The sequence below is a fragment of the Tiliqua scincoides genome, chromosome 4, assembly GCF_035046505.1.
Source record: "Tiliqua scincoides isolate rTilSci1 chromosome 4, rTilSci1.hap2, whole genome shotgun sequence".
In the NCBI taxonomy this organism is placed as follows: Eukaryota; Metazoa; Chordata; class Lepidosauria; order Squamata; family Scincidae; genus Tiliqua; species Tiliqua scincoides.
In genome coordinates, this window is record NC_089824.1 from 100,601,537 (window position 1) to 100,626,110 (window position 24,574).

Consider the following 24,574-nt stretch of genomic DNA (forward strand, 5'->3'; position numbering starts at 1 on the left):
ATTGCTCCTAATAAGGTCATGTCTCGACATTCACAGGGCTTTGTAACTCCCTGCTGATACCATAAAATGTATAAATAAAAGCAATTTAAAAAAAAAAATTAAAAGTGCAACCCTTTTGCAATTGTGGTTAAAAACAGCTTTTCTTAGTTGTAGAGAGGCAGTTAGCAATTAGAAATGCAAAGGACCCCTTGCTTTTGCCTGGCTCAGCTGAAGAATGGAATGATCACTTGCGTGACTGTCTCCTTACAACAGTAAGAAAAGCAGTTTTTAAACTGATTTTAAAGGGGTGCATTTTTCCCCTTCTCCAGGGATCAACACATTCCTTCTCATTTGCAGTGGCCATTCGTGTTAGTCAAATCCGTGTATAAAAAATCCGTGTATAACAAGGTTGGATCTGTAATGTCAAACAAGCCACTGGGCCCAGATGGCAAAGAAGAGCTCTTAAATAACTCAGATGTGAAATGGTTGATCTTCTAACAAAACAATGTTCCCTAAATCAGCCTCCATGCCAGACGTCTGGAAGATAACCAATTAACACAGGTATTTAAAAAGATATCAGAGTGGATCCCCAGAATCACTGGCTGGTGAGTTTAATGTCTGTTCTCCATGAACTGATGAAAAGCATAATTAAAGATACAACTATTAAGCATACAGAAGAAAAAAGCCTTGCTGAAGAAGAAACAGCATGGCTTCTGCAAGTTATACCCACTAACCTTTATGTTCTTTGAGAGTTCAAAAGGCATGAGGATAGAGGCAATCTATTTGAGATTGTATACCTGGAGATTCAAAAAACTTCTGACAAAATTCACCAAAGGCTCTTAAACTTAGCAGTCATGGAATAAGAGGATAGGTCCTTTTATGGATTGGTAACAAAGTGGTGTAATGAAGGGGGGCTGGGGGAATAAAGCACCTGAACTTCTCCAACAACAGGAGTGATGACATCATCATCAGAAGCTCTCAAGTGTTTACTTTGAAACTGTTTTCAAAAGGACCTTAGCCTAGAAGACACATCATGTTCACCAGGTTGCAAATAAAAATTTGCTTATGGGCGTATGCCTGAGTCATTGGCTTCCCCAAGGGCTATCAGACAAGACAGCATGTAGTTCAAGCTACATTAAGGTCATAATACAATGCAAGCTTATCTGGGATGAAGTTCTATTTAATATAGTGAGATGTCATTCTGATGTGGCCAGAGAAAAAAACATTCAAAAGAAGAAATCTGAAGTTGATTATTTTTGTTGCAGTTGGATGTGGCTATGAGGAGTGTCATGAACAGCAACCTGCACTTCAACGTTGATCAAAGAAGCAGAAGGAGTAGCAACTGGATATGGGTATCTTGTTGTCTTTAGTGCTCCCTGACGGATCTGGTGTGCCACTGTGAGATACAGGAAACTGGACAGAATGGACCCTTGGCCTGATCCAATAAGTCTCTTCTTATGTTCTAATGTTAACTGAATTCTTAAATTACTAATACAATTTAACCTGTGTCATTTCTGATGATCAATTATCCAGGTGTTTTCCTGCAGTCTTTCAACAAACACAAAAACTTTTGGATTATCATAATTTATGGATAGCAAAAAATTTGTATTGTACTTTCCCAAGGAAGTTTCTCTAGCAAAAGATACCTTAAATATCCTGAGCATATGAAAGCAAAACCAGTTGTCTACCCAGAGGAGTTGTGAAATATTTCTTATCCTGGAGTTCTCAGATAACATTTAATAAAACATTTAAGAAAAATGGAGCCAAAACAAATTCCATGTTTTATCCCTGCTAGTATTTGAGTTCTCTTTAGTTACTTTATCAGTGGGAGCAGTACTAACTCAAAATATAGCAAGCTACAGTCCAAGTTTATGATAATGAATTTAGTCCACACAATCTCTCTGTTATGAAGCTCAGCAGCACAGAGGTGCCCATTCCTTAGCAGAGAATACCAGACGATAAAATGAACTAAAACAAGGCAATTATCTATTGTAGAGAATCTTCTCTGAAACCCAGCTTGTTCCTCAGCAAAAACATTTATTACTGCCTAAATTTCCTGTCTACCTAATAAAAATGTGGCATACCATTTCTCAGTGATGTTGATTATACAGATGGGGTAATAACCACTGGGTTGATTTTTATTTTCCTTCTGATCAACAGGAGTGATTATGCTTGTATTCCAGCGAGGAATACAGCCCAAGTAATTGATACGATAAAAAATGGACTTGGTGTTAACATGAAACCACTAGGTAAAGCAGTTTTTTAAAAGTTTAGCCAGTAGACCATCTTCTTCGAGCATAATTATTTGGGACAAAAAAACCTTTAAGCTTTTAAATCTCATCTTGGTTTCTCTTGCAAAAGAGGAACATGTTTTGTGTTGCAGGAGAGATCATTCCTTCCAAAGAGTGGCTCCTAAGAATACAGAAAATGGCAATATCTGCTGTAAATGAACAATCTGGACATATTTCTGTGCCTCATTCACCAACTCTCTAAGCGCTATAAATGCATTGTTGCAGTAGTCTAGGAGCAGATTCCCAGGAGCATTTTTCCAGCCCAAGGCAGTAATATGGTAAGGGGGTGATTCGGTTTGGTTCCTTCATGATGAACAGTCAAGGCTTATAAACAACCAATCACTCGTGGCAAAAAAGGTTTGCAGCAGGGCGAGACCAGGCCAGGAAGTTCCTATAATATGGAAGAGAGAGCTGCTTCTCTTTTTCTCCTTTCAAGCTGTTGACATGCCACCAAGGATTTATGCATGGGCAGATGAAGCAATGGACTGAATGGCAAGGTGGCAGACATTCACATGCTAGTAAAAGTAACTACAGCAGCCTGGGAAAAACTTACAGAGAAGCAGTTACCATGCCGTGGTGATAACATGAATTCTTCATCCCAATGCTCTGATGAATGAAGCGGAGTAGCACTATTATTATTAAGAATATTTATATACTGCTTTCCAACAAGAGTACAGGCTGGACCTCTGTATCCTCAGGGGATCTGTTCCCAGACCCTAGTCCTCCGTGGGCACTCAAGATGTGGTTCGGAACACACATTGGGTCAAATTTGCGAGTTCCAAACCCACTGATAAGGAGGATGCACTGTAGTTCACAAAGCAGTTTATATATTAAAATAAATCAAATGGTTTCTTGTCTCCAAAAGGCTCACAAAGGGAAGTTCCTTATTTTATATGCCACATATGCTAAATTTTTGACCAACATTGTGTAATTTAAAGACATATTTGAAGCTGCAGATATACAAGGACTACTGCAGAATTATTATTATTATTATTATTATTATTATTATTTTTACAGGATTTACATGCCGCTTTTCAATGAAAAGTTCATAGCGCTTTACAGAGAAAATCAAATAACTAATGGCTCCCTGTCCCAAAATGACTCACAATCTAAAAAGATACACAAGAACACCAGCAGACAGCCACTAGAAAAGACATTGAAGGGGTGAGGAGGGCCAGTTACTCTCCCACTGCTAAATAAAAGAGGAGCACCCACTTGATAAAGTGCCTCTTAACCAGTTAGCAAATACAAGGACTGTGTCCAGTCATAGGCCTTATCAATCGTTTTGGGGCCAGCAGAAGATTTAAGATACAAGTGCATGCTTCCCATGGCAGCCTCCTGCACTGAAGGGGCTTCCCACTTTTCCCACTGCCAGGGAAAGAGTCAGTCAGATAATCAAGCTCAGTCTGCCTAGCCAGTTATTGGAACACCATGCACAGCCAGAGGTCTGGATTATAGTTAGGGCACAGATAAAAATTGTGTTGCTTTCAATAAAATAAAAATGAGTCATGAAGCCAACTTCCCCCTTCCTCCCAGTCATAATAAGCCAGAGCACACAAGTACACTTTTTAAATTCACTGCAACTAGCAGAGAAGCACCAGAAACCTCAAATATGTTTCAAAGTCTCATTGCGGGGGTGAACCTGAAGACTGCTGGAACATGGGATTTGGAGCAAAGTCCAATTAATCCTCTTTCTGGAAACATTTCAAGCTAGCAGGAAGTGCTTTTCCCCTGCTGCCCTTCCCCTCCCTGTTAATTTCGCCTTTTCTCAGGGCCCAAAGGGCTTATGCTTTAAAGCAATTCTGCAGAACAAGCACTGCAAGACTCTCAGATCTGTGAAACTGCAGACCTCTGCGCTGACCCTGTGTCTGGAAGTGATGAGGGCAGAAGTGAGAGGGTGACAGGGAAAAATTGCCAGGCTAGCGACATGACCCTTGACGCACTGAATGAGGCCATGCTCAATCTTCCAAAGATAGCAATTGTTACTTGAAGGATGGGGTGTGGAGGATTTTTTCTAAATTTTATACACAACCTGGTTTGCTTCCCTCACTGCAAGTCCAATGATAACACAAGCATCTTTGTAGAAAGGAATTCTTTCCACTTACAGCAGAATACATGTGTCCCTCCAAAGCAGGGGAACAGATACTCCTTAGTATTATGATTGGCCATAAGCAAGTGGCGCTCAGACAACACTAGTGTAATGGGGGGGGGAGGAAATACCACTGTCATTTGGTCATGTAATTTGACAGCATCAATCACAACTATGACAAGGCAAAAAGAGTTAAGTACCTTAATAATAACCCTGCTGCTCCAGGCGCACATTGACATTCAACACCAGTACACAATGTTTAACTGATGAATTGATTACATGAATCAATTAAAGCATGCACCACATTTCCTGCTTTGTGTAAAAAGTCTGCACGGAAGAAGGAGGAAGGTGAGAGGGCAGGGGGCCATACTGCCATGCTCAGAGGATCAGAACACATTAATCCTGCCACCTCACTTCCTTTCTTCCTCTGCATGGACCCTTTAAACAAAGCAGGAAGTGCGGAACACCCTAGCAACACTCCCAAGCACATGCTGCATTTCCTGCTTTGTTTAAAGAGATCACACAGAAGGGAAAAGGTAAGGGATGCATGGTTTGGGGGGGGGGGGTTATGATGGCAGCAGGCAGGACGGCACTAATGAGCTGCTTCAGCCGACCTCTTCAGCTTCAGTCGGCCCTGCAAAAGAGGCTGTTTGAGTCCAAGCCATAATCTCAGTTATCTTTTTAAAACAATTCTGTAAGGATGGGACAGGAGCATTTCACTGAGAACATGATCATAATGGAACACCTGGGACAAAATGGGAATGCCTGCATGGTCTGCTGGTGAGTTGCCTGTTTTATTCTGAATGCAAAAAACTTAAGTTTGAGATGTCTTTCCTCTGAAATAATATTTGCTTTATTGGTGTAGGAGCAATATTTTCTTTCAATATCAGCAGATATAATTTGCAAATTCTCTTAAGGGACATTATTTTTAAAAAGTACTCAACTGCCAGCCAAGTTAATTTCTTATTGTTCTGGTGAGACAGAAGGTCAGGGAATAACAGCACAGCATGCTGTATCCTCTCCAGCTCACCTTACAGTGTGAATAAATGTGTATCAGCTGAGCCCTTTCCTAAGCCCTGCTAACAGGAATCCTTTTAGCTGAAGAAGCCAGAGGGTGAATTTGGAACCTTTCACATGCTAAGCAAGTGTTCTGCCCCTGAGCTAGCCCCTGCCCCAGCCCCATATATGATAACAAGATATGACATCCCCAGGCCATTGCCAACAAAACTTACATTTATTTAAATCAGAAGTCAACTCCCCTCCTGATGGTCTGAAGCACAAACCATCCTGATGGTTTAAAGCAGTGGTTCTCAAACTTCGAGGGAGCTTTACTCCCTCAATAAGTCTTTGTGGGGGAGGGGCCAGCGATGGAGGTGCTTGTCTCAGGTAATACTCTTAAGCCCAATCATATCCAACTTTAAAGTGCTGGTGCAGCCATGCCAGTGGGGCGTGCACTGCATCCTGTAGTGGGGGAGGGGGACATACACAGAGGCCTCCTCAAAGTAAGGAACATTTGTTCCCTTACCTCAGGACTGCATTGTGGCTGCATCAGTGCTGGGAAGTTAGATAGGATTGGGCCCTAAGAGAGTTAGAAGTATTTGTCTCTCATATTTTTCATACACATAATTGTCTCTCATACACAGAATTATTTGGGGGCAATTTGTTCATTCTTTGGGTCAATGCAGGAACATTGGCAGACTTAAAAGCCAAAGTATATTGTCCTGAAGAAAGATGTTTCTTCTCACTGGAGTGAGGCCACAATCTTATACATGCTTACCTGGAAGTAAGTCACACTGAATTTAATGAGGCTTACTTCTGATCAGACATGCATAGGAATGCACCATAAGAGTGAAAGCCAAGACAGAGATGTGATCTGCTGGAAAGAGAATATTCAGCAGAAACTGGGCACAAGTTCAAGCAAATTAGAATTGTGTTTTTAGAGAATACTGTGTATTGCATACATATTAGCCATTATGTCTGTCATTATGAGGGGTGGGAAGGGCTGTGTGTGCACAGAGAGCACAACATTTTTGGCACGGGGGGGGGGAGAGAGAGAATGAGTTGTCTGAATTAGCCACATGACGCAGCCACCTTGCTGAAACTAAGCAGGTCTAGCTCTAGTCAGCGCTTGGATGCAGGACAGTCTGGGAACTTGCTCAACCTCATGTTAGCAGCCTTGAATTTCCTTGATGGAAGGAAGTTGGGATATGAATGAACAAATAAAACCGTAGGACAGTGGTTACCAAACTGTGAGCTGTGGCTCCCTGGGGAGCCATGGAAACCAGCCAGAGGAGCCGCAAAATCCATGCAAAAAACCTAGTGTCCTATACAATGAATAGATTGTAGCCCTAATGGAGAACTGTAGCCAGTAGTGCAGTAGGTCAAGATAGTTGCAAGTTGGAAAAGTTTGGGATAGGGACACAACAGATATGTATATGCTAGCCTTATAGCGACGTTATATATCATCTATATGGGTATGAGTCACTACAGCAGTGATTTTCAACCTTTTCCATCTCACGGCACACTGGCAAGGCACTAAAATGGTCAAGGCACACCACCAGGTTTTTGACAATTGACAAGGCACACCATGCTGCCAGTGGGGGCTCACATCTCCCTTTGGCCCTGTTAATAAATGACCTTCCCCCAAATTCCTGTGGCACACCTGTGGACCACTTGCGGCACACCAGTGTGTCACAGCACAGTGGTTGAAAATGGCTGCACTAGAGGATGAGATCACCCATTAAGAGATGTACTTGAATGTGTAGGTTTTTCTTCTAGAACAACAGTGTTCCAAATAGCAGTGCTTTCTTTAGCATGAGTGGTAACCATTCTCTTAGACATGAGAAAGCAAAGGGGTGGACTTAGGGGCAAAGTTGGGAGGGACAATCCCCACTCCTTAGCTACCCCAGTTATTTAGCACGGCAGCTCCAAAAGACATTAATTACATTAGCATTTTTTGCTCCACAGAGCTTAATAGACACTGTCAAGAATCCAGCCTGTTCCTATCTGCACAGCCGTACCCAAGTCTTTGTCATACTAGAGTAGCAGGTTTCAAATCTGTGTCTCAGAAAACTCAGAGTTTCATCAGCATTCTTCAGTGAAAGGATCAGCAATGCAGGACGCTTACTGAAAGAGAGTGTTTGTCCTGCATTTCTAATCTTCCACAACAGTGAAAACTCACAAGGTACTGTTGGGTATAATCTGGGGGCTGCACTTTCATATCATGTGGGACAGTGGAGGCCAACAGGCTTGGTCATTGCCCTGCATGAACTAGAGCTCCACTGGAGAACATACCCCATAATATTCTGCATTGCACTGGGGTTCCTCGGCAAATGTATCAATAGAACGCCTGACCCTGCAGATTGTTGCTAGAAGACATGGAACAAATGTGCGCAGGGTGAGATGGCAGATCCTGGCCCTGCACACATGTTCACTGAATGCATGAGACAACACTGAATCAAGTGAAGGGAGTTTCTATGGAAAGGAAATCTTGACAGTGGAAAGTGTGAAAATCTCACCCTCCAACAGAACCTCTGGAACTGGTTGTTCCTTTATCTCTTAAAACAAACCAGGCTCTGGAAACATTCACTTGTGCTTTAGAGACACTTAAGATAATCCAGTGCTGTGTCGATATGCTACCCTCTCCAGAACTGGAGGTTTTGAAGGCAGCCACTAGGCAGGGCAAACACACCACTATCATGTTTGAAGGGGAAGGCAGTGCTATTTGGCACCTCTGATTTTGGGAGAACTCAGCAAAGGGACAAGTGAAAACCCAACTCCACATTCATTTCTGTGGTAATAGTAACAACACTTAATCCAAGAGAACAGAATTTAGAAAAACAGGAATAACAGAAAGCAGAGCTAACGAAAAACAGTCATAAAATAATAAAGCAGATACAAGAACAGAAAGCAAATGAAGTAATGGAGAACACCGCTTACCTTTCTTCACGGTTCTGTCCCACACATACACGACCACCGTGCCGTGGGCTTGGGTTACTGCAGGTCCGCTGGCGAACTTGAAAGCCAATTCCACAGGAGGTGCTGCAAGGAGACCAAGTTGTCCAGGGAGTCCAGCCTCCATTTCTGTACCCACAAAATATCAATAGTCAGGACTGGGGACACTCATGAAAATTTGCACCTTGGACTCCATGGGTTATGGAGCTGTTTGAAGAGAAACTGGAGTGGGGAAGTGGCATATAGGAGAAGTGCCCCATCCCTCCTCTATCAATTCTTTATTCTATAGTCCATAAATGGCTGCTTGCTTGTCTGCTTTCTTGGCATTGGGGGAATATTACACATGTTAGTGTGTAACATGTAGCTTAGTCCTCATTTATGCCATTTTGTGAGGAACTTATGGAAGGTGCTGTAATAGCTCTATTTGGCTATACCTGCCACTGGGGAACCTGAAAAAATTACAGTGTCACATTTCAGAAACTGTCAATAGAAATGGAACTCAATTGTAATTGTTTTTTTTTAAGTATTCATATCCTGACTTTTGATTAAAAAGACACCTCAAGGTGGCTTACTACACACAAATGCAATATCTTTCATTGGGGAAAAATAAAGTGAAATTACTCTAGAAAATTTAATGCTTCCATATTAAACTGCATGTGAAGATGCACCATTTAAACTTTTAAAGTGTTCAGAAAAGGAAGGTGATTACTTTAAGTTAATATACAAAAAATTTTCCTACTGCAAAAAAAAAAAAGCTTTTGCAGATTAAAATAACTTGTAGGTTCATAAGAAAATATTCCTTCACAGCTGATAGCTTCAAGGACTGTAGAAATCTATGGAACTGTCCTTACAACAGGATGATCAATTGCCCATAGCAAGCCTGGTTAAGTGAAATAGCATCTATATTGCAATGCTCAATTTGGTTACACATAATCTTAGACAGCAAGCTTTGCACAGTCCTCCCTGTCTTGTTCTTCACAGTGCTCTACCCTCCAGAACTTTGCACAAATCAGTTCTACAACACATAGTATGGAAATGAAATTGACATGGCTGTTTTATATCCAGAGGAGAAACATGCACAGCAAAACTGCTAGAGACAATGAGCAAGTACCCAAGGAAAAAGGTATGTGAAATTGAAAGTGCCCTGCTGCAGAGGGTGGCATGGCACAGAATAGAAAGTAGAGAGCTCTTTCTCTTCCTTCAAACATCTGAATGAATTATCTTGCATCTCAATCTCTCAGTACAGAAAAAGTCATTTTGGAAGAGATAACACAACATGGAGTCTCTCTCTCTCTCTCTCTCTCTCTCTCTCTCTGAAAGCCACAGCCATTGCCCAGAAGTTACTTGAAGCACTCCTCTGTCCACATAACCACAATTTAAACACTACTGGAAATACCTGGATGAGCATTTCCCCAGCAACAAGCATGGTATGAGCCCTGGTTCCCCCATAACAAAGATGCTATAGGAAAGTACCTTGGATCTCACACATCAACCAATAATGCAAAAATATGCACGTATACTCAGATGTAAGATAAATTCTGTTCAATGGAGCTTACTTCTAGGTAAGAGTGCATAAGCTTGCTCTATGAGTAACTGTTGCACTCTATTAAGGAAGCTATTCTAGAGACCCTGCAGTAATCAAGTAACAACTATGCATTTTTGGTGCAAAAAGAATGAGCAGCAGAAAGCCAAATGATCTTTTACTGTTGCATATGCTCTTGTCACAGATTTCCAACATCTTTTTAAAGAACTTTTTAAAACATTGGTCTTTCAATTGGACATAGTATGATAAACAGTTGAATAGAGAAGTTATATCAAACTATGCTGAATTTTATGCCGTGTTAATATAAAACACGTCATGCTGCCTTTTTATAAATCTTTGATCCCTTATAGCTTTTAGCTTCTCAAAGAGACATTTTAACCTCATCTTGAAGAGAGAGACTGAACATTCATAACCACAGCTTAAACATCCATCTAGAGAGGCTAAAATCCACCTTCTCTTGGATCACTTCAAATCAAGATGAGCCAGTTTAATAACAAAACAACTTTAGTTCAAAACCCTATGTTGTTCCTCCAAACATGAGATTGAAAAAGGAAGGAAGAGAATATTGGACAGTAGTTTAGATTCTAAAATGGAGTACTAAGTCACAGTCTCTAGGCAAACTTCTTCTCAGACCAAACATTTTTTTTACTTTTCTACTTTTTGATTATCGAAAATAATTTTATACATTATGTGGAAGTTGGCACAGATGGCACAGTTGGGGCCCACTGCCCAGAAAAAGTCCAAATTGCCATACTTTAGAAGCACCCCAATCATATCTGTCTGACACAAGTAATTGTGAACATGCGGATCATTGACCATGTTACATTTGTATTTACACCTAAAACCATAACATATGTTGTTGTCCTGTACTACATGACCATGACATCAATCTGCAGAAAACTTTTTGACAATTCAAGGAGTCCTCTCTGTTGTTTGGCATACCTGGAGCAGTTGACAATCTCTATACTTGGTCCTTCACACTGGAGGCCCCCACATTGTGGAACTGGGTTGTCACATGAGCGTGTTCTGCAGAGGCAAAGACCTAAACTGGAGCCATCCACGTGGGAGCAAGATTTCCATTCTGACCAGTTCCCAAAGTAGCCATCCACAGTCAAATTTCTTGTCTAGAAGCAAAAGGCAAAAATACAAGCTCTGGTCATTAATAAAATAATGAATATTAATTCATTCATTTCTCAAACTGTATTTCTCAAAATTTCTCAAACTGTGGGTCTTGAGCCAATTTCAAGTGGGCCGCCATTCATTTCAATGTGCATTTTGCTTTTAATATATTAGTATTTTGATGCTACCATAGTATGCAACTGCAGTTGGAGAAATGTTACAGATCTGTACTTTTAATAGGCTACTATGTATATGCTTTTAACAATGATAATCAATGGGGCTTAGGGTAAGTGTGGATACAATTGCAGCCTTTGAGATGTTTTGGGGAATTTAAAAAAACAAACTTATTTAATTCAAGTAATTAATTTACTTAAATTTACTCAACTTTTAAATTACATTACTAATTTACTTGATTTTGTCATATGGGAGGTGTTAAAAATTTTCCTGCTTGATGATGTCATTGCAGACATGATGTCACTTACAGGTAAATTACATCACTTCCGGTAGGTCCAGACAGATTGTCATTCTAAAAAGTGGGTTCAGATGGGTCAATAAACAAGGTGTTGTGCCTTATTCTCAAACTAGGTCACATTTCCCACAGTTTGTGTTACATATCTGTATTTCATCTTTTTTTCTGAGATGAATATTATATCTGGTCAATTTAGCCATCTGAACAGCTGAATGGGAAAGTAATATAAGTCCCCCTCCCCCCAAAAAAAGTGTTGAAAAACTGCACACCAACCACTGAGTGGGATAGAAAAATTTTCCCATATAAGACAAATCTATTGAAATGCTGGTTTTGGAGGAGGAGAACACACAGCAGGATTTAAACCCTATATTTATACAGAAACAATAATAATAATAATAATAATAATAATAATAATAATAATAGGTATTTATTTACTGCCTTTCTTGGTTGTTGGAATTGCTCCTTTGACTTTAATTCAAGGAGGTTCACATAAGCAGGCTTTCTCTAAACCACCAAGGGCACTTTATATCACGTGAGCAGTGTTCATCCAAAGCAGCTGAACCAGGCTGACCTCCTGGCTCCATATTCAGGTCTGTGTGTCTTCTGAACAATCACACAGGCTTATGTACGTACTATGTTTGGAGGAATGATAATTTATCCCATCCTGCTTGTTTCTGCTGGTTGAATCTTTTGATGAAAATTCATATAGGTACTAAAGGTATTTTTTGAATCCACATAAGAGGCCAAGACTCCTAATTAACTGGCGTGAAGAATATATATCACATCACCCAGGGAAGAGAGGGCAAGGAAGTCTACATTTAATCAATAATAATTTGAAGTTGAGATTTAATTATATCATCCCATATGGTTTCATTCTACATTGCAAGTTTCTGGCTGCTCTCCAGAGTCTTCAGTTCCTCTGCACTGCAGTTTACAATTAATGGCTTATACCAATCTATAAGTCAGGTTTATTTTGTGACAACTATGATTGAAAACATCACATGTGCAATATAGCACTTTGGACACTCACAACAGCTATCTTTTCACAGAAAATAAAATAGGTAGTTCCAAGTAAAGTAACAAAAGTTCTTCACATGACCCCTCACTTTGTTATTGAGTCTAAAACAGAAGAGGCAAGAGAAAAAAGTTAAATTGGTGTCAATCTACACCATCAGGAGAGCACCAAATACAACTCTTGCTGGAGCATATCATTTAAGTGAGCATATGAAATAAAAGCCCCACATCCTGCATATAGAAAATGAGTATGTTAGGGAAAAGGGAATCACTCCAACACCTCTGGTACACTAGCTCTCCATGTGTAGGGAGATTTTACAGGGGTGTGCATTCAAACATAGGACTCTCCCACTTGCAGGCCAAAATGCTTCCATTCTGTAACACACAATTCTGCTGTGTGTTAGTGAAGCTGCTTTCCACCATTGCCCTTAGCCCAATGTTCTAGATAAAGAGGATTTCTTCATCTTTTCTAGGAGAAGGAAATTATTGGTATGCAGGCATTTTCCATTGAGTATGCTGGGTACTGAGAGAGAGAGAGAGAGAGATAGAGAGAGAGAGAGAGAGAGAGAGAACGAACATGAAGGCCTTGCATGCCCAGGACTTAGCATGTGCAGCTGAAGCTGCTGGATCATGGCCACAGTGTACCCAAAACTTATTATCAGCTGTCTCACACACTAGTTGTCAACACAGAGGCAGCCAGTGTTCATCAAGCCATCCAACACCCAGAACAGCTGCGCTATGTGCGGAAATGTGCAGATACTATGACCACATATCAAAAAGGCAGGTTTTCTACTGCCACTAATATTACCTTAAATTCTTTAGGAAAAATAGTTTTCAATATTGCTATTTAGTTCAATGAACACTGAAAGAAATGGAAAGTAGGAAAGAAACAGAAGTAGAAACCACTCTTTCAATGTGCTTCCCATCAGGGATATGGTTTTGTAGTAGCACCACGGGATCAGGTTGATGCTGAAGGTAATTTCTGATAGTTACCTTGCAACTTCAAACTAGCAAGAAATATGTGTTCTACCCACTCTGACTTCCTTGGTGTTTCTTTGATGATCCCACAGGGTCTCTACAGGGTCTCATCCCAATAACATGGGATTAAATATAAAGAGAGTGAAGACAGATGAGTCTTCCAAAATGAGATGGAAGTACAGACAGCTCTCAGTTTATGCAGAGCTGTATTGGCAACCTTCAGTCTCGAAAGACTATGGTATCGCGCTCTGAAAGGTGGTTCTGGCACAGCGTCTAGTGTGGCTGAAAAGGCCAATCCGGGAGTGACAATCCCTTCCACACCGGGAGCAAGTGCAGTCTGTCCCTGGTCTGTCTCCCTGGCTATGGGCCTTCCTTCTTTGCCTCTTAGCCTCAGACTGTTGGCAAAGTGTCTCTTCAAACTGGGAAAGGCCATGCTGCACAGCCTGCCTCCAAGCGGGCCGCTCAGAGGCCAGGGTTTCCCACTTGTTGAGGTCCATCCCTAAGGCCTTCAGATCCCTCTTGCAGATGTCCTTGTATCGCAGCTGTGGTCTACCTGTAGGGCGCTTTCCTTGCACGAGTTCTCCATAGAGGAGATCCTTTGGGATCCGGCCATCATCCATTCTCACGACATGACCAAGCCAACGCAGGCGTCTCTGTTTCAGCAGTGAATACATGCTAGGGATTCCAGCACGTTCCAGGACTGTGTTGTTTGGAACTTTGTCCTGCCAGGTGATGCCGAGGATGCGTCGGAGGCAGCGCATGTGGAAATCGCTCAGTTTCCTCTCCTGTTGTGGGCGAAGAGTCCATGACTCGCTGCAGTACAGAAGTGTACTCAGGACGCAAGCTCTGTAGACCTGGATCTTGGTATGTTCCGTCAGCTTCTTGTTGGACCAGACTCTCTTTGTGAGTCTGGAAAACGTGGTAGCTGCTTTACCGATGCGCTTGTTTAGCTCGGTATCGAGAGAATGTGTGTCGGAGATCGTTGAGCCAAGGTACACAAAGTCATGGACAACCTCCAGTTCATGTTCAGAGATTGTAATGCAGGGAGGTGAGGCCACATCCTGAACCATGACCTGTGTTTTCTTCAGGCTGATTGTCAGTCCAAAATCTTGGCAGGCCTTGCTAAAACGATCCATGAGCTGCTGGAGATCTTTGGCAGAGTGGGTAGTGACAGCTGCATCGTCGGCAAAGAGGAAGTCACGCAGACATTTCAGCTGGACTTTGGATTTTGCTCTCAGTCTGGAGAGGTTGAAGAGCTTTCCGTCTGATCTGGTCCGGAGATAGATGCCTTCTGTTGCAGTTCCAAAGGCCTGCTTCAGCAGGACAGCGAAGAAAATCCCAAACAAGGTTGGTGCAAGAACACAGCCCTGCTTCACTCCGCTTTGGATGTCAAAAGGGTCTGATGTGGAGCCATCGAAGACAACAGTGCCCTTCATGTCCTTGTGGAAAGATCTGATGATGCTGAGGAGCCTGGGTGGACATCCAATCTTGGGGAGAATCTTGAAGAGGCCGTCTCTGCTGACCAGGTCGAAAGCCTTTGTGAGATCTATGAAGGCTATAAAGAGTGGCTGTCGTTGTTCCCTGCATTTCTCCTGCAGTTGTCTAAGGGAGAATACCATATCAGTGGTGGACCTGTTGGCTCGGAATCCACACTGCGATTCTGGATAGACGCTCTCTGCAAGTACCTGGAGCCTCTTTAGTACAACTCGGGCAAACAGCTTTCCTACAACGCTAAGGAGAGAGATGCCGCGGTAGTTGTTGCAGTCACCCCTGTCACCTTTGTTCTTGTACAGCGTGATGATGTTTGCATCCCTCATGTCTTGAGGTACTCCACCTTCTCTCCAGCAGAGACAGAGGATTTCATGCAGCTCAGTGACGATGATCTCTTTGCAGCATTTTAGGACTTCAGCAGGGATGCTGTCTTTTCCAGGTGCCTTGCCAAAGGCAAGGGAGTCCAGGGCCACGTGAAGTTCTTCTAGGGTTGGTTCACTGTCAAGCTCTTCCAGCACAGGCAGGCACTCAATGTTGTTCAGTGCTTCTTCGGTGACTACATTTTCTCTGGAATATAGCTCAGAGTAGTGCTGCACCCAGCGTTCCATCTGCTGCGCCCGATCCTGGATGACCTCGCCTGTGGCAGACTTCAGAGGGGCAATTTTCTTCTGTGTTGGACCTAGGGCCTGCTTGATACCATCATACATCCCCTTGATGTTGCCCGTGTCAAGCTGCTATCTGTATTTCGGAACAGAGCTGGAGCCAGTAGTCGTTAGCACATCTCCTGGCAGTCTGTTGGACTTTGCTGCGAGCAGTTCGGAGGACCTGCAGGTTGCGCTCACTGGGACAGGCCTTGTATGCTGCTTGAGCTCTCCTCTTTTCCTCAATGACTGGTGTCAACTCCTCAGAGTGGGCTTCAAACCAGTCTGCCGCCTTGTTGGTCTTCTTGCCGAATATGGACAAGGCGGTGTTGTAAACGGTATTCTTGAAATGTTCCCATCTGTTGGATGCGTTTGCGTCGGCCGGGCCTGGAAGAGATTCCTCAAGCGCTTGTGCAAATTCCTCCACTTTTCTCTGATCCCGGGTCTTGCTGGTATCAATGCGAGGTCTTCCTTCCTTTTTCGTGTGATACAGTCGCTTTGTTTGCAGTTTCACTCTGCTACACACCAGGGAGTGGTCAGTGTCGCAGGCAGCACCATGATAACTGCGTGTGATCTTGATGCTGGGAAGGCTGGAGCGTCTGGTGAGGATCAGGTCGAGCTGGTGCCAGTGCTTTGATCTTGGATGTCTCCAAGAGACTCTATGTTGGGGCTTTGTGTTGAAGAATGTGTTGCTGACACAGAGACCGTGATGACAGCAAAACTCTAGCAGGCGTTGGCCATTTTCGTTCATCCTCCCAGTGCCAAACTGACCTAAGCAAGTGGGCCATGAACTGTTATCAGCACCAACTCTAGCATTGAAATCGCCGAGGATGAACAATGGCTCTTTTACAGGGATTTTCTTGACAGTGGTGGCCAGGTCATCATAGAATTTGTCTTTGGCTTCTGCTGGAGACGACAGAGTCGGTGCATAAGCACTGATGAGAGTGATAGGTCCTGCTGATGACTGGAGCTGCAGGGACAAAATTCTTTCACTTCCCACAGTAGGTGGGATGATGGATTTCAGCAGGGTATTTCTGACCGCAAAGCCAACGCCATGTTCCCTGGTTTCGTTTGGTGGTTTTCCCTGCCAGAAAAATGAGAAATTTCTCTCCTTGACAGATCCGGAATCTGGCAGCCTAGTCTCTTGAAGGGCGACGATGTCCATCTGCAGTCTGCTCAGCTCCATGTCGATGACAGCTGTTTTGCGTGCGTCATCTATTTCTTGCAGGTCATCAGAGAAGCCAGGTGTCATTGTCCTAACGTTCCAGGTGCCCAGCTTCAGGGCAGTAGTTTTCTGTTTTCTGTTGCATGGTGCAGAGTTGTCGATCCGCTTGTCGGTTTTCACCCTAAACCCCACGCACCCCATGAGGTTAACGGACCGTGGCGAGGCAACACCTTACTGGCTGGGGACTGCCCAGCTTAAGGCGGGCGGTAGCTGCCCAATGAGATGCAATGATCTCTCCCACCGTCGGAAGCAGCCCCTGGCGTCATGCTCTACGCCAATCGAGCAAAGACTTATAACCGGTAAACTGCTGCTTCCCGTGTTGTGCCGACGCCGTATGGCGAAGTTGGAGTGTCCTCTCCAGTGCGCGAAGCCTGGGTAAAGAAGGTATGGAGGATAGGCTGTTACCCATGCAGCAAATCCCCCCTCTCCACGTCGCTGGAATGGTCCAATGGAAAGGCAGAAGCCAATACGGTTGGTTCCAGCGGCGTCGCAGGAGTTGCCAGAACGTGACTGTGTTCAGCCATGAACTGCCTAAGGGACTCCGGCTCCTGATTTTGCCTCAAGGTTGACTCCTGAAGCCTTTTCCAGAACTGGATGTAGCCACAAGGCAGTGGAGGTTTGAGGTCAGAGTTTCCTTCTCTTAGATGAGCTGCCTTCCTAGGCTGACGAGTCCCATCTACCCGGTGGCTGTTTAGTCGCCTCTTACGACAAGTACAGCCAAACTGAGGGCCTATTCTTAGCCCCCAGCCCCCAGGGGCATTATGCAGAGCATGCTTCCTGGAAAATGGCACATATACTTTTATTTAAAAATAGTGTTAATAGTACCTCCTCTTCCCATAGGAAACAGTAGGATTGCCCTGCGTTGGGGAAAAGTCAGTTAACATTCACACTGATGAGAGGTGATTTCTGCTTGCCCAAGATGGTGTACGAGACAGTTGAAGAGGGAGGAACTGTACTAGGAACTGGAATGGCTACTGATAGTGATGGCTGAGAAAGCAATGACAGAAAACAAAGATTCTGGCAAGGAAACGGAGAAAACGGTAAGCAGCAGAGCTTAGTCCCTGGGTCTCTTGTCAGTTATCTTGGGGGGGGGGGGGAACCCATTTGCTGCTTCTGCTCCATATCTTTCCTGATGCAAGAGGCAACCACAGGGAATTGCTCCCTCTCCTAGAGCAAGTGGCAGACGTCTCTCTTCTTCTTTTCAGAAATGTCCCTTGGCTGCCTACCCCAGCATTTATCTACATGCATTGGTAAATGCTCCAGCCTTTCCCACCAATCAGGAGGAATTTACAGTTCTTAGTAGTTAGCCCTGTCCCATCATAGGGTATGTAGAGTCACCTTTAAAAAGTGCCACCATTGTGGGACAAAGCTCCCATGACCGCTTCCTATGAACTAGTTTGCCATTGGGTTGCCCAGCATCTCCTATCTCATGTCCCCTTTTTTGCCAAAAACCTACATTCTATCACTAGGCTCTGTGGGAAGCTTTTTGCTTCGCCTTCTTTTCTACCAATCTCTCCTTTGCCAGCTCCCCACCTCTTTGGCTCCTCTCTTCCATCTAGTCTTTCCAGATTCTGATTTCTGAGTCCTCTGTCTGTTTTGGCTCCCACTGCTCCAGACTTTCTGCCTCTAGGCTCTCTTCCTGTTCTGCTTCCAAACCTGCACTTCCTTGGCTCAGCAGTCATTTCCACTTCCTGACAACAGTGCACAATGATCCCTGCCTCTCATATTAGGTTTTTCATGGCCAGTCTAACCTTCCCTTACAACAGTTGCTCTGCCAACATTTTACAGCTGCAATGGCCAGATTTTTAGCCTGTTCTATATGCAAGACTGTAGATGGAAGGCTTAATGACTCATACATGCAAATCATGCTTTACAAAAGCTTGTTAAGAAAAGGTTAAGCTTGTAGCTCAGATCAGAGAGAATGAAAACTTGAACTGACATTATTTGAATGTACCGTATTTTTCGCTCTATAAGACGCACTTTTTCCCTCCAAAAAAGTGGGGGGAAAAGTGTGTGCGTCTTATGGAGCGAATACTGCAAAAAAAAAAACAAAAAAAAACAACAACAACTCCGCCCCTGGCCCCGCCCCCTGCCCGCTCTGTTCGGCTCCGCTTCCCAGGAAAGCGGAGTGGGTGGGGTGGCAGTCTTGCTGAGGAAGCCCGCGTGTCTACTCAGAAGTAAGTCTCAGAGTCACTGGGGTTCACTCCCAGGAAAGCGGGGGTGGGTGCGTGGGATGGCAGGCTCGTTGCGAAAGCCCATGTGTCTACTCAGAAGTAAGTCTCAGAGTCACTGGGGCTCACTCCCAGGAAAGGGGGGGTGGGTGGGTGGGATGGCTGGCTCGCTGAGAAAGCCCACGTGTCTACTCAGAAGTAAGTCTCAGAGTCACTGGGGCTCACTCCCAGGAAAGCGGGGGTGGTTGGGTGGGATGGCAGTCTTGCTGAGCAAGCCCCTAGAGCAGGGGTGCTCATTATGTCGACCCTCAAGCTACCAGTCCATCTCAGGCGAAATGAGTCAATCGCGGGCTTCTCTCCTATCCACGCATCCCTAGGAGTGAGCTCCTGGCAGGCTTGTGAGCCCAGGGAGCGAGCTTAGGGAGTGAGTCCAGGGAGCCCAGGGACTGAGACGGGCTCCTCCCTGGGAGAGGAGGCGCTGGCAGGCTTTTCTCCCGTCCACTCATCCCTGGGAGTGAGCCCCATTGGCTCTACTGGGGATGACTTACCTTTCCCCTGCTTTTGCACTGGTATGTATGGAGATCTGCACCCCCCCCCCACTTCCATCTGTTGGTTCTGTGTGCAAGGGGTTTTGCAATGGTCTTGCTGTGATGTCTATACAGAGATCTTACCTGCCCCACACTTTCCCCCTGCTTTTGCACTGGTATGAATGGAGATCTGCACCCCCCCCCATTTCCATCTGTTGGTTCTGTGTGCAAGGGGTTTTGCAATGGTCTTGCTGTGATGTCTATACAGAGATCTTACCTGCCCCACACTTTCCCCCTGCTTTTGCACTGGTATGTATGAAGATCTGCACCCCCCCCCACTTCCATTTGTTGGTTCTGTGTGCAAGGGGTTTTGCAATGGTCTTGCTGTGATGCCTATACAGAGATCTTACCTGCCCCACACTTTTCCCCTGCTTTTGCACTGCTATGTGTGGAGATCTGCGCGCCCCCCCCCACTTCCATCTGTTGGTTCTGTGTGCAAGGGGTTTTGCAATGGTCTTGCTGTGATGCCTATACAGAGATCTTACCTGCCCCACACTTTTCCCCTGCTTTTGCACTGGTATGTATGGAGATCTGCACCCCCCCCCACTTCCTTCTGTTGGTTCTGTGTGCAAGGGGTTTTGCAATGGTCTTGCTGTGATGCCTATACAAAGATCTTACCTCCCCCACACCTTTCCCCTGTTTTTGCACTGGTCTGTATAGAGATCTGCTCCCCCCCCCCTTGTATTGGAATCCAGGAAGATCTGGTGAGGAGGTAGATGTGGTGTCAGCAGTGGCCCCTTTAAGGGTAAGGCCTGGGCATCCAGCAGAGTGTGCTGCACAGGTGCAGCCACTGGAAGGCAATAGGGTCCTTAGGGATATAAGGAGTACCAGAGGCAGAAAGGGTTTGTGGATTTTGAAGGAGTGCAGGTTGGAGGTAGGAGAGGAGACTGGCTGGATTTATTGAATTTGGAATCTGACTGGACTTGGATACCCTGGTGGATTTAACTGACCTACCTGGAACCTGACCTTGGACTGTAATTTGGCTTATTGGCTCTGGACTCTGATTTGGTAACTCTGAATGATGGGACTGATTTACTTGGCATCTGTGGACTGGAACTGGACTCATTTTTGCTTGCTGCACTGGTGAGTTGCACAAGGGGGACTGATCAGCCTTAAGCGGGCATGAGGCCCAGTGGATTGGAATTTGGCAGAACATCATTGTAGCAGAAAGATAATGTGATCCCCTATTTGTGTGCATCTGCTTTTGTGAGCTTCATAAATTCTGACTCTAGCGATGATGAGTTCTTGGTGTTTCCAGAATACTAGAGTGCTCAAACCTTTAAGTCTCTCCATTTGTTAATGACAGTGATAATGGTCCTTAATGCCACTGTTGACTGCTGTTCACTTTACATGGTTCAAATGTTATTCTGTTATAGTTTATTAAATATTTTATTACTCTATTTGGTTCAGAATATTTTTTTCCTTGTTTTTCTCCTCTAAAAACTAGGTGCGTCTTATGGTCAGGTGCGTCTTATGGAGCGAAAAATACGGTAATTATTGACTGAACATGAGAAATCTGACTTATTGCCATGGGAGTCACAGGAAACTTCAAGAGGACAAAGTATCGGCATTTTACTTACGGGGCACACAGAGATGTTTTGCTCCCACTGACTCATGCTCAAGCTTTCTTCCAGTGGTGTGCATTTCTTTAGCACCAGGTCCCAGCCACAGTAAGGATCCTGAGATCCAACACATGCACTGAAAGTACAAAATAAAAACGTCAGAACAATCATTCATTTTTATCTGCTTAGGAAGGTGATGTCAGTACAGCAGCTAAAGGCCTATATAAGCCTGGAGAAACAGGCTTCTGATGCAGCCATGAAGAATGAAACCTGTACCCTTCTGCACAATCCTATCCTGGCTTCTGCTTCTTATTTCAAACTATCTTTGAAAAATGGATTTTTCTCCCAGCCAGCCAGCCAAGCAGCAGTCTTTCATACCTTTGTGTTTTGTAAAACAGACATCTCTTCAATGGGATCTTCACCACGCTCCCCTGAAGGCCCACATAGAGGGCACTCTGACTGTGCAAGATCTGCAGGCTCCTGATGGGCTCCCACTCTTTATCTGAGAATATCTCAATCTCCTCCAGCAAGCAGCTGCTTGAGGTTTGATTCACTGGAGCAAGCACTTTCTTAATAGTGCCATGGTCTGTAAGGCAAAGAGAGGGGAATTAATCTGTGCAAAATATGTAGGCAATATTTGTAATCAATTACCCTTTTGCTGACAAGAGGCTCTACTGCATACCTCGCAGCAATTGAGAAGTGAAATTAGTTGCCCACTTTGCATCAGAAGATCAAATGACCCACAGTGTACTATTAAGTGAGTGAGGGCACAATTCTAACCAACGTTCCAGCACCAAGGTAAGGGCAATGCAACTCCAACATAAGGGAACAAACATTGCTTTACCTTGAGGAGGCCTTCATGACTGCCCCCCAACTGCAAGATGCAGTACATGCCCCACTGGCACAGCTACGCAAATGCTGGAAAGTTGGTTAGGATTCAAACTGAAGGAAGCTGCCCTAGAAGGGGATCAAGGAGTTGCACAATCCCTGATTCTCAGAAGATACATGTGAAGTTTTTTGAGAAAGAATTGGACCTTTGGTCCATCTTGCAGAATTCTGCCTATTCATACTGGCAGCTATTTCTAAAGGTCTCTGGTAGGGGTCTTTCTTAGCCCTGTAACTTGAGATCTTTTTATCTGATGATGGCAGGCATTGAATCTGGGATGTTCTACATATGCACTCACCAAACTTCCCCCACACAACTTTCTGCAACATGCTGTCATGACATTCTAGAAAGGAAGAGAAAACCCAGGCAGTAGTGCTGGCAGTGCTATCCACTTGCAATAGAGTAATTTGCTCTATCAGCAAAAGGTCAGCAATTAGTTTTATAGGACAGCTGCTTAGAGAAAAGGACTGACATTACTTTGTCCATTCCTCAAAGTGGGCTGCCATTAAGATGACCCCCCCCACACACACACACACACACACTGCCACAGTCATCACTTGAACATCTTTCTTTGGGGCCTCAGCTGCTGATCCACTCAGGTGCGGGTGGTCAACCTGCAGCACAGGTGCCAAAAGAAGTAGTGCAGGCAATGAGACTTTGGCAGCACCCATGTGCAGGGGCAGGAGGGTCCAGAGAAGAGTTTTAAGTACACTACCTGCCTTTCTAGCACCACCCCAAGACACTATAGACTGCATCTGTACTGTAGTGCATATCTGAGTGGTGCTCCCTTGGGACTTGGGGTACATCTGTCCAAAAAACTGATCACCACCACTCTCCCAAAATGACTGAGCAGCAATTTATCCTTCAAACAAAAACACCACAACTGAAGCAACCACCAGGTAAAGAGGGATTCCATTAGGCCCTAACAGACTCCCCACCCCACCATGACTATTACATGGGTTGGGAAGGCTGTTCACACCTTCCATATCCCTGCCTAACCCCTCTCCCAGTCATCCTTGCTCTTTAGGGATTGGAGTAAAAGTACCAAGGACTTGATCCAGCCCAATACAGGCACTACATGTGCAAATGAACACAGAAGAATCTCCACAGGGCACTGTTTTCATTTCTCCTTCTGCATGTATGAACGAGTCAGGGTGTCTAGCCATAAAAGCAGGAAACATTCTGTCCTTGTCTGCACTGTGTACTAGGTCTGTAAGAGTCATCATCAATCATATTCTTTCAGAGACCAGGAGGGATTTCTTTCAAAAGCTCAGTACATGTTATTATTCGCGTAGCCTTTAAAATGCTGTCCTCAGACAATTAACAAAGGAAGCTATTGTTCATAGCCCTAAAGTACAATACTGTGAAGATGAAATCTTTGTTTCCTGTCCCAAACCTGTATGCATCTTCCTGACAGAGTCAAGAAGAAACGTTGAACTCCAAGAGAAAAATTTCAGCTGCAGCCACAAGAAGCTGCAAGGTCAGCACATGTTATCTAAAAACACAGAGCAAGGGAATCATTTGACACCTACCACTTAACCCTGGTGCACACACATGCACAGAGCAAACATGAATCCGGAAGCCCTAGTTGAAGGAACACTAATTTACGCCCAATCCTTCTGGAGGGAAGTGCAAACAGAACCCATGTTCTGTTGGCACTGGCTGCTGCAAAAGCACTGTAATGCACTTTGCTGCAGTGCAGGTAACCAGCGCACCAGTGGGAAGACAGTAGTCTTCCTGCACGCGCAAGCAGCACAAAGGAGGCCCACCAGAGCAGTTAAGGCCAGTGCAGGGGTTGGCAGGGGGTGGGGGAGGGCAGAACGGAGTGTTGGGAGAGTTAGGAAAGACAGAAGAAAATATTTCTTTACCCAGCGTGTAAATTAGTTAGTGGAACTCTTTGCCACAGGAAGTAGTGATGGCATCTTGCCTGGATACCTTTAAGAGGGGATTGGACAAATTTTTGGTGGAAAAGTTCATTACGGGTTACAAGTCATAGTAGGTATGTGCAAGCTCTTGGTTTTAGAGGCAGGCTGCCTCTGATTGCCAGATGCAGGGGAGGGCACCGGGATGCAGGTTGTGTCTGTTTTCTTGTATGCTCTCTGGGGCATTTGGTGGACCGCTGTGAGATACAGGAAGCTGGACTAGATGGGCCTTTGGCCTGATCCAGCAGGGCTCTTCTTATGTTCTTAACAGAGTGGCAACAGGGTGGGGGATGGTTGGATCCAGCCCAGGATGGGGGGCAGGATTGGTGGCACCAGGCCTTATCCTCCTCTACAGATCAATGCGGACTTGCACCAGATCTGATTTGATCTGTGCCAATGATTTTGCTGGTGCAAGTCCGCATGTGGCTGCTGGGGCTGACCCCTGGGAGAGGGGACAAATGTCCTCTTACCCCAAGACCTCCAGCTGCCGAAAATTCCCTGCGGGATAGCCTATACCGGCATCATTGCATCGCTGGGTGGAGATTTACATTGGATTGGACTGTCTGGGTTCCAGTGAAGAAACACTGTGCTAGTCAGTGGGGGAGAAGCTGCTAGGGAAAAACTAATAGGTGGAAGAACTATGCACCCCCCCC

General features: G+C 44.5%; 1 protein-coding gene across 3 annotated transcripts in view; it reads right to left on the bottom strand.

Annotated features, from left to right (window-relative positions):
- SEMA5A (semaphorin 5A) overlaps window positions 1–24,574 on the bottom strand; it is a 165,525-nt gene that overhangs the window by 22,575 nt on the left and 118,376 nt on the right. For all 3 annotated transcript variants that reach the window (XM_066626252.1, XM_066626253.1, XM_066626254.1), the window contains exons 11-14: window positions 21,492–21,699; window positions 21,132–21,249; window positions 10,799–10,980; window positions 8,299–8,442 (exon numbers count right to left, since the gene is read on the bottom strand). In XM_066626252.1, the coding sequence (XP_066482349.1) occupies window positions 8,299–8,442; window positions 10,799–10,980; window positions 21,132–21,249; window positions 21,492–21,699 (652 nt within the window). The remainder of the gene's footprint in view (window positions 1–8,298; window positions 8,443–10,798; window positions 10,981–21,131; window positions 21,250–21,491; window positions 21,700–24,574) is intronic.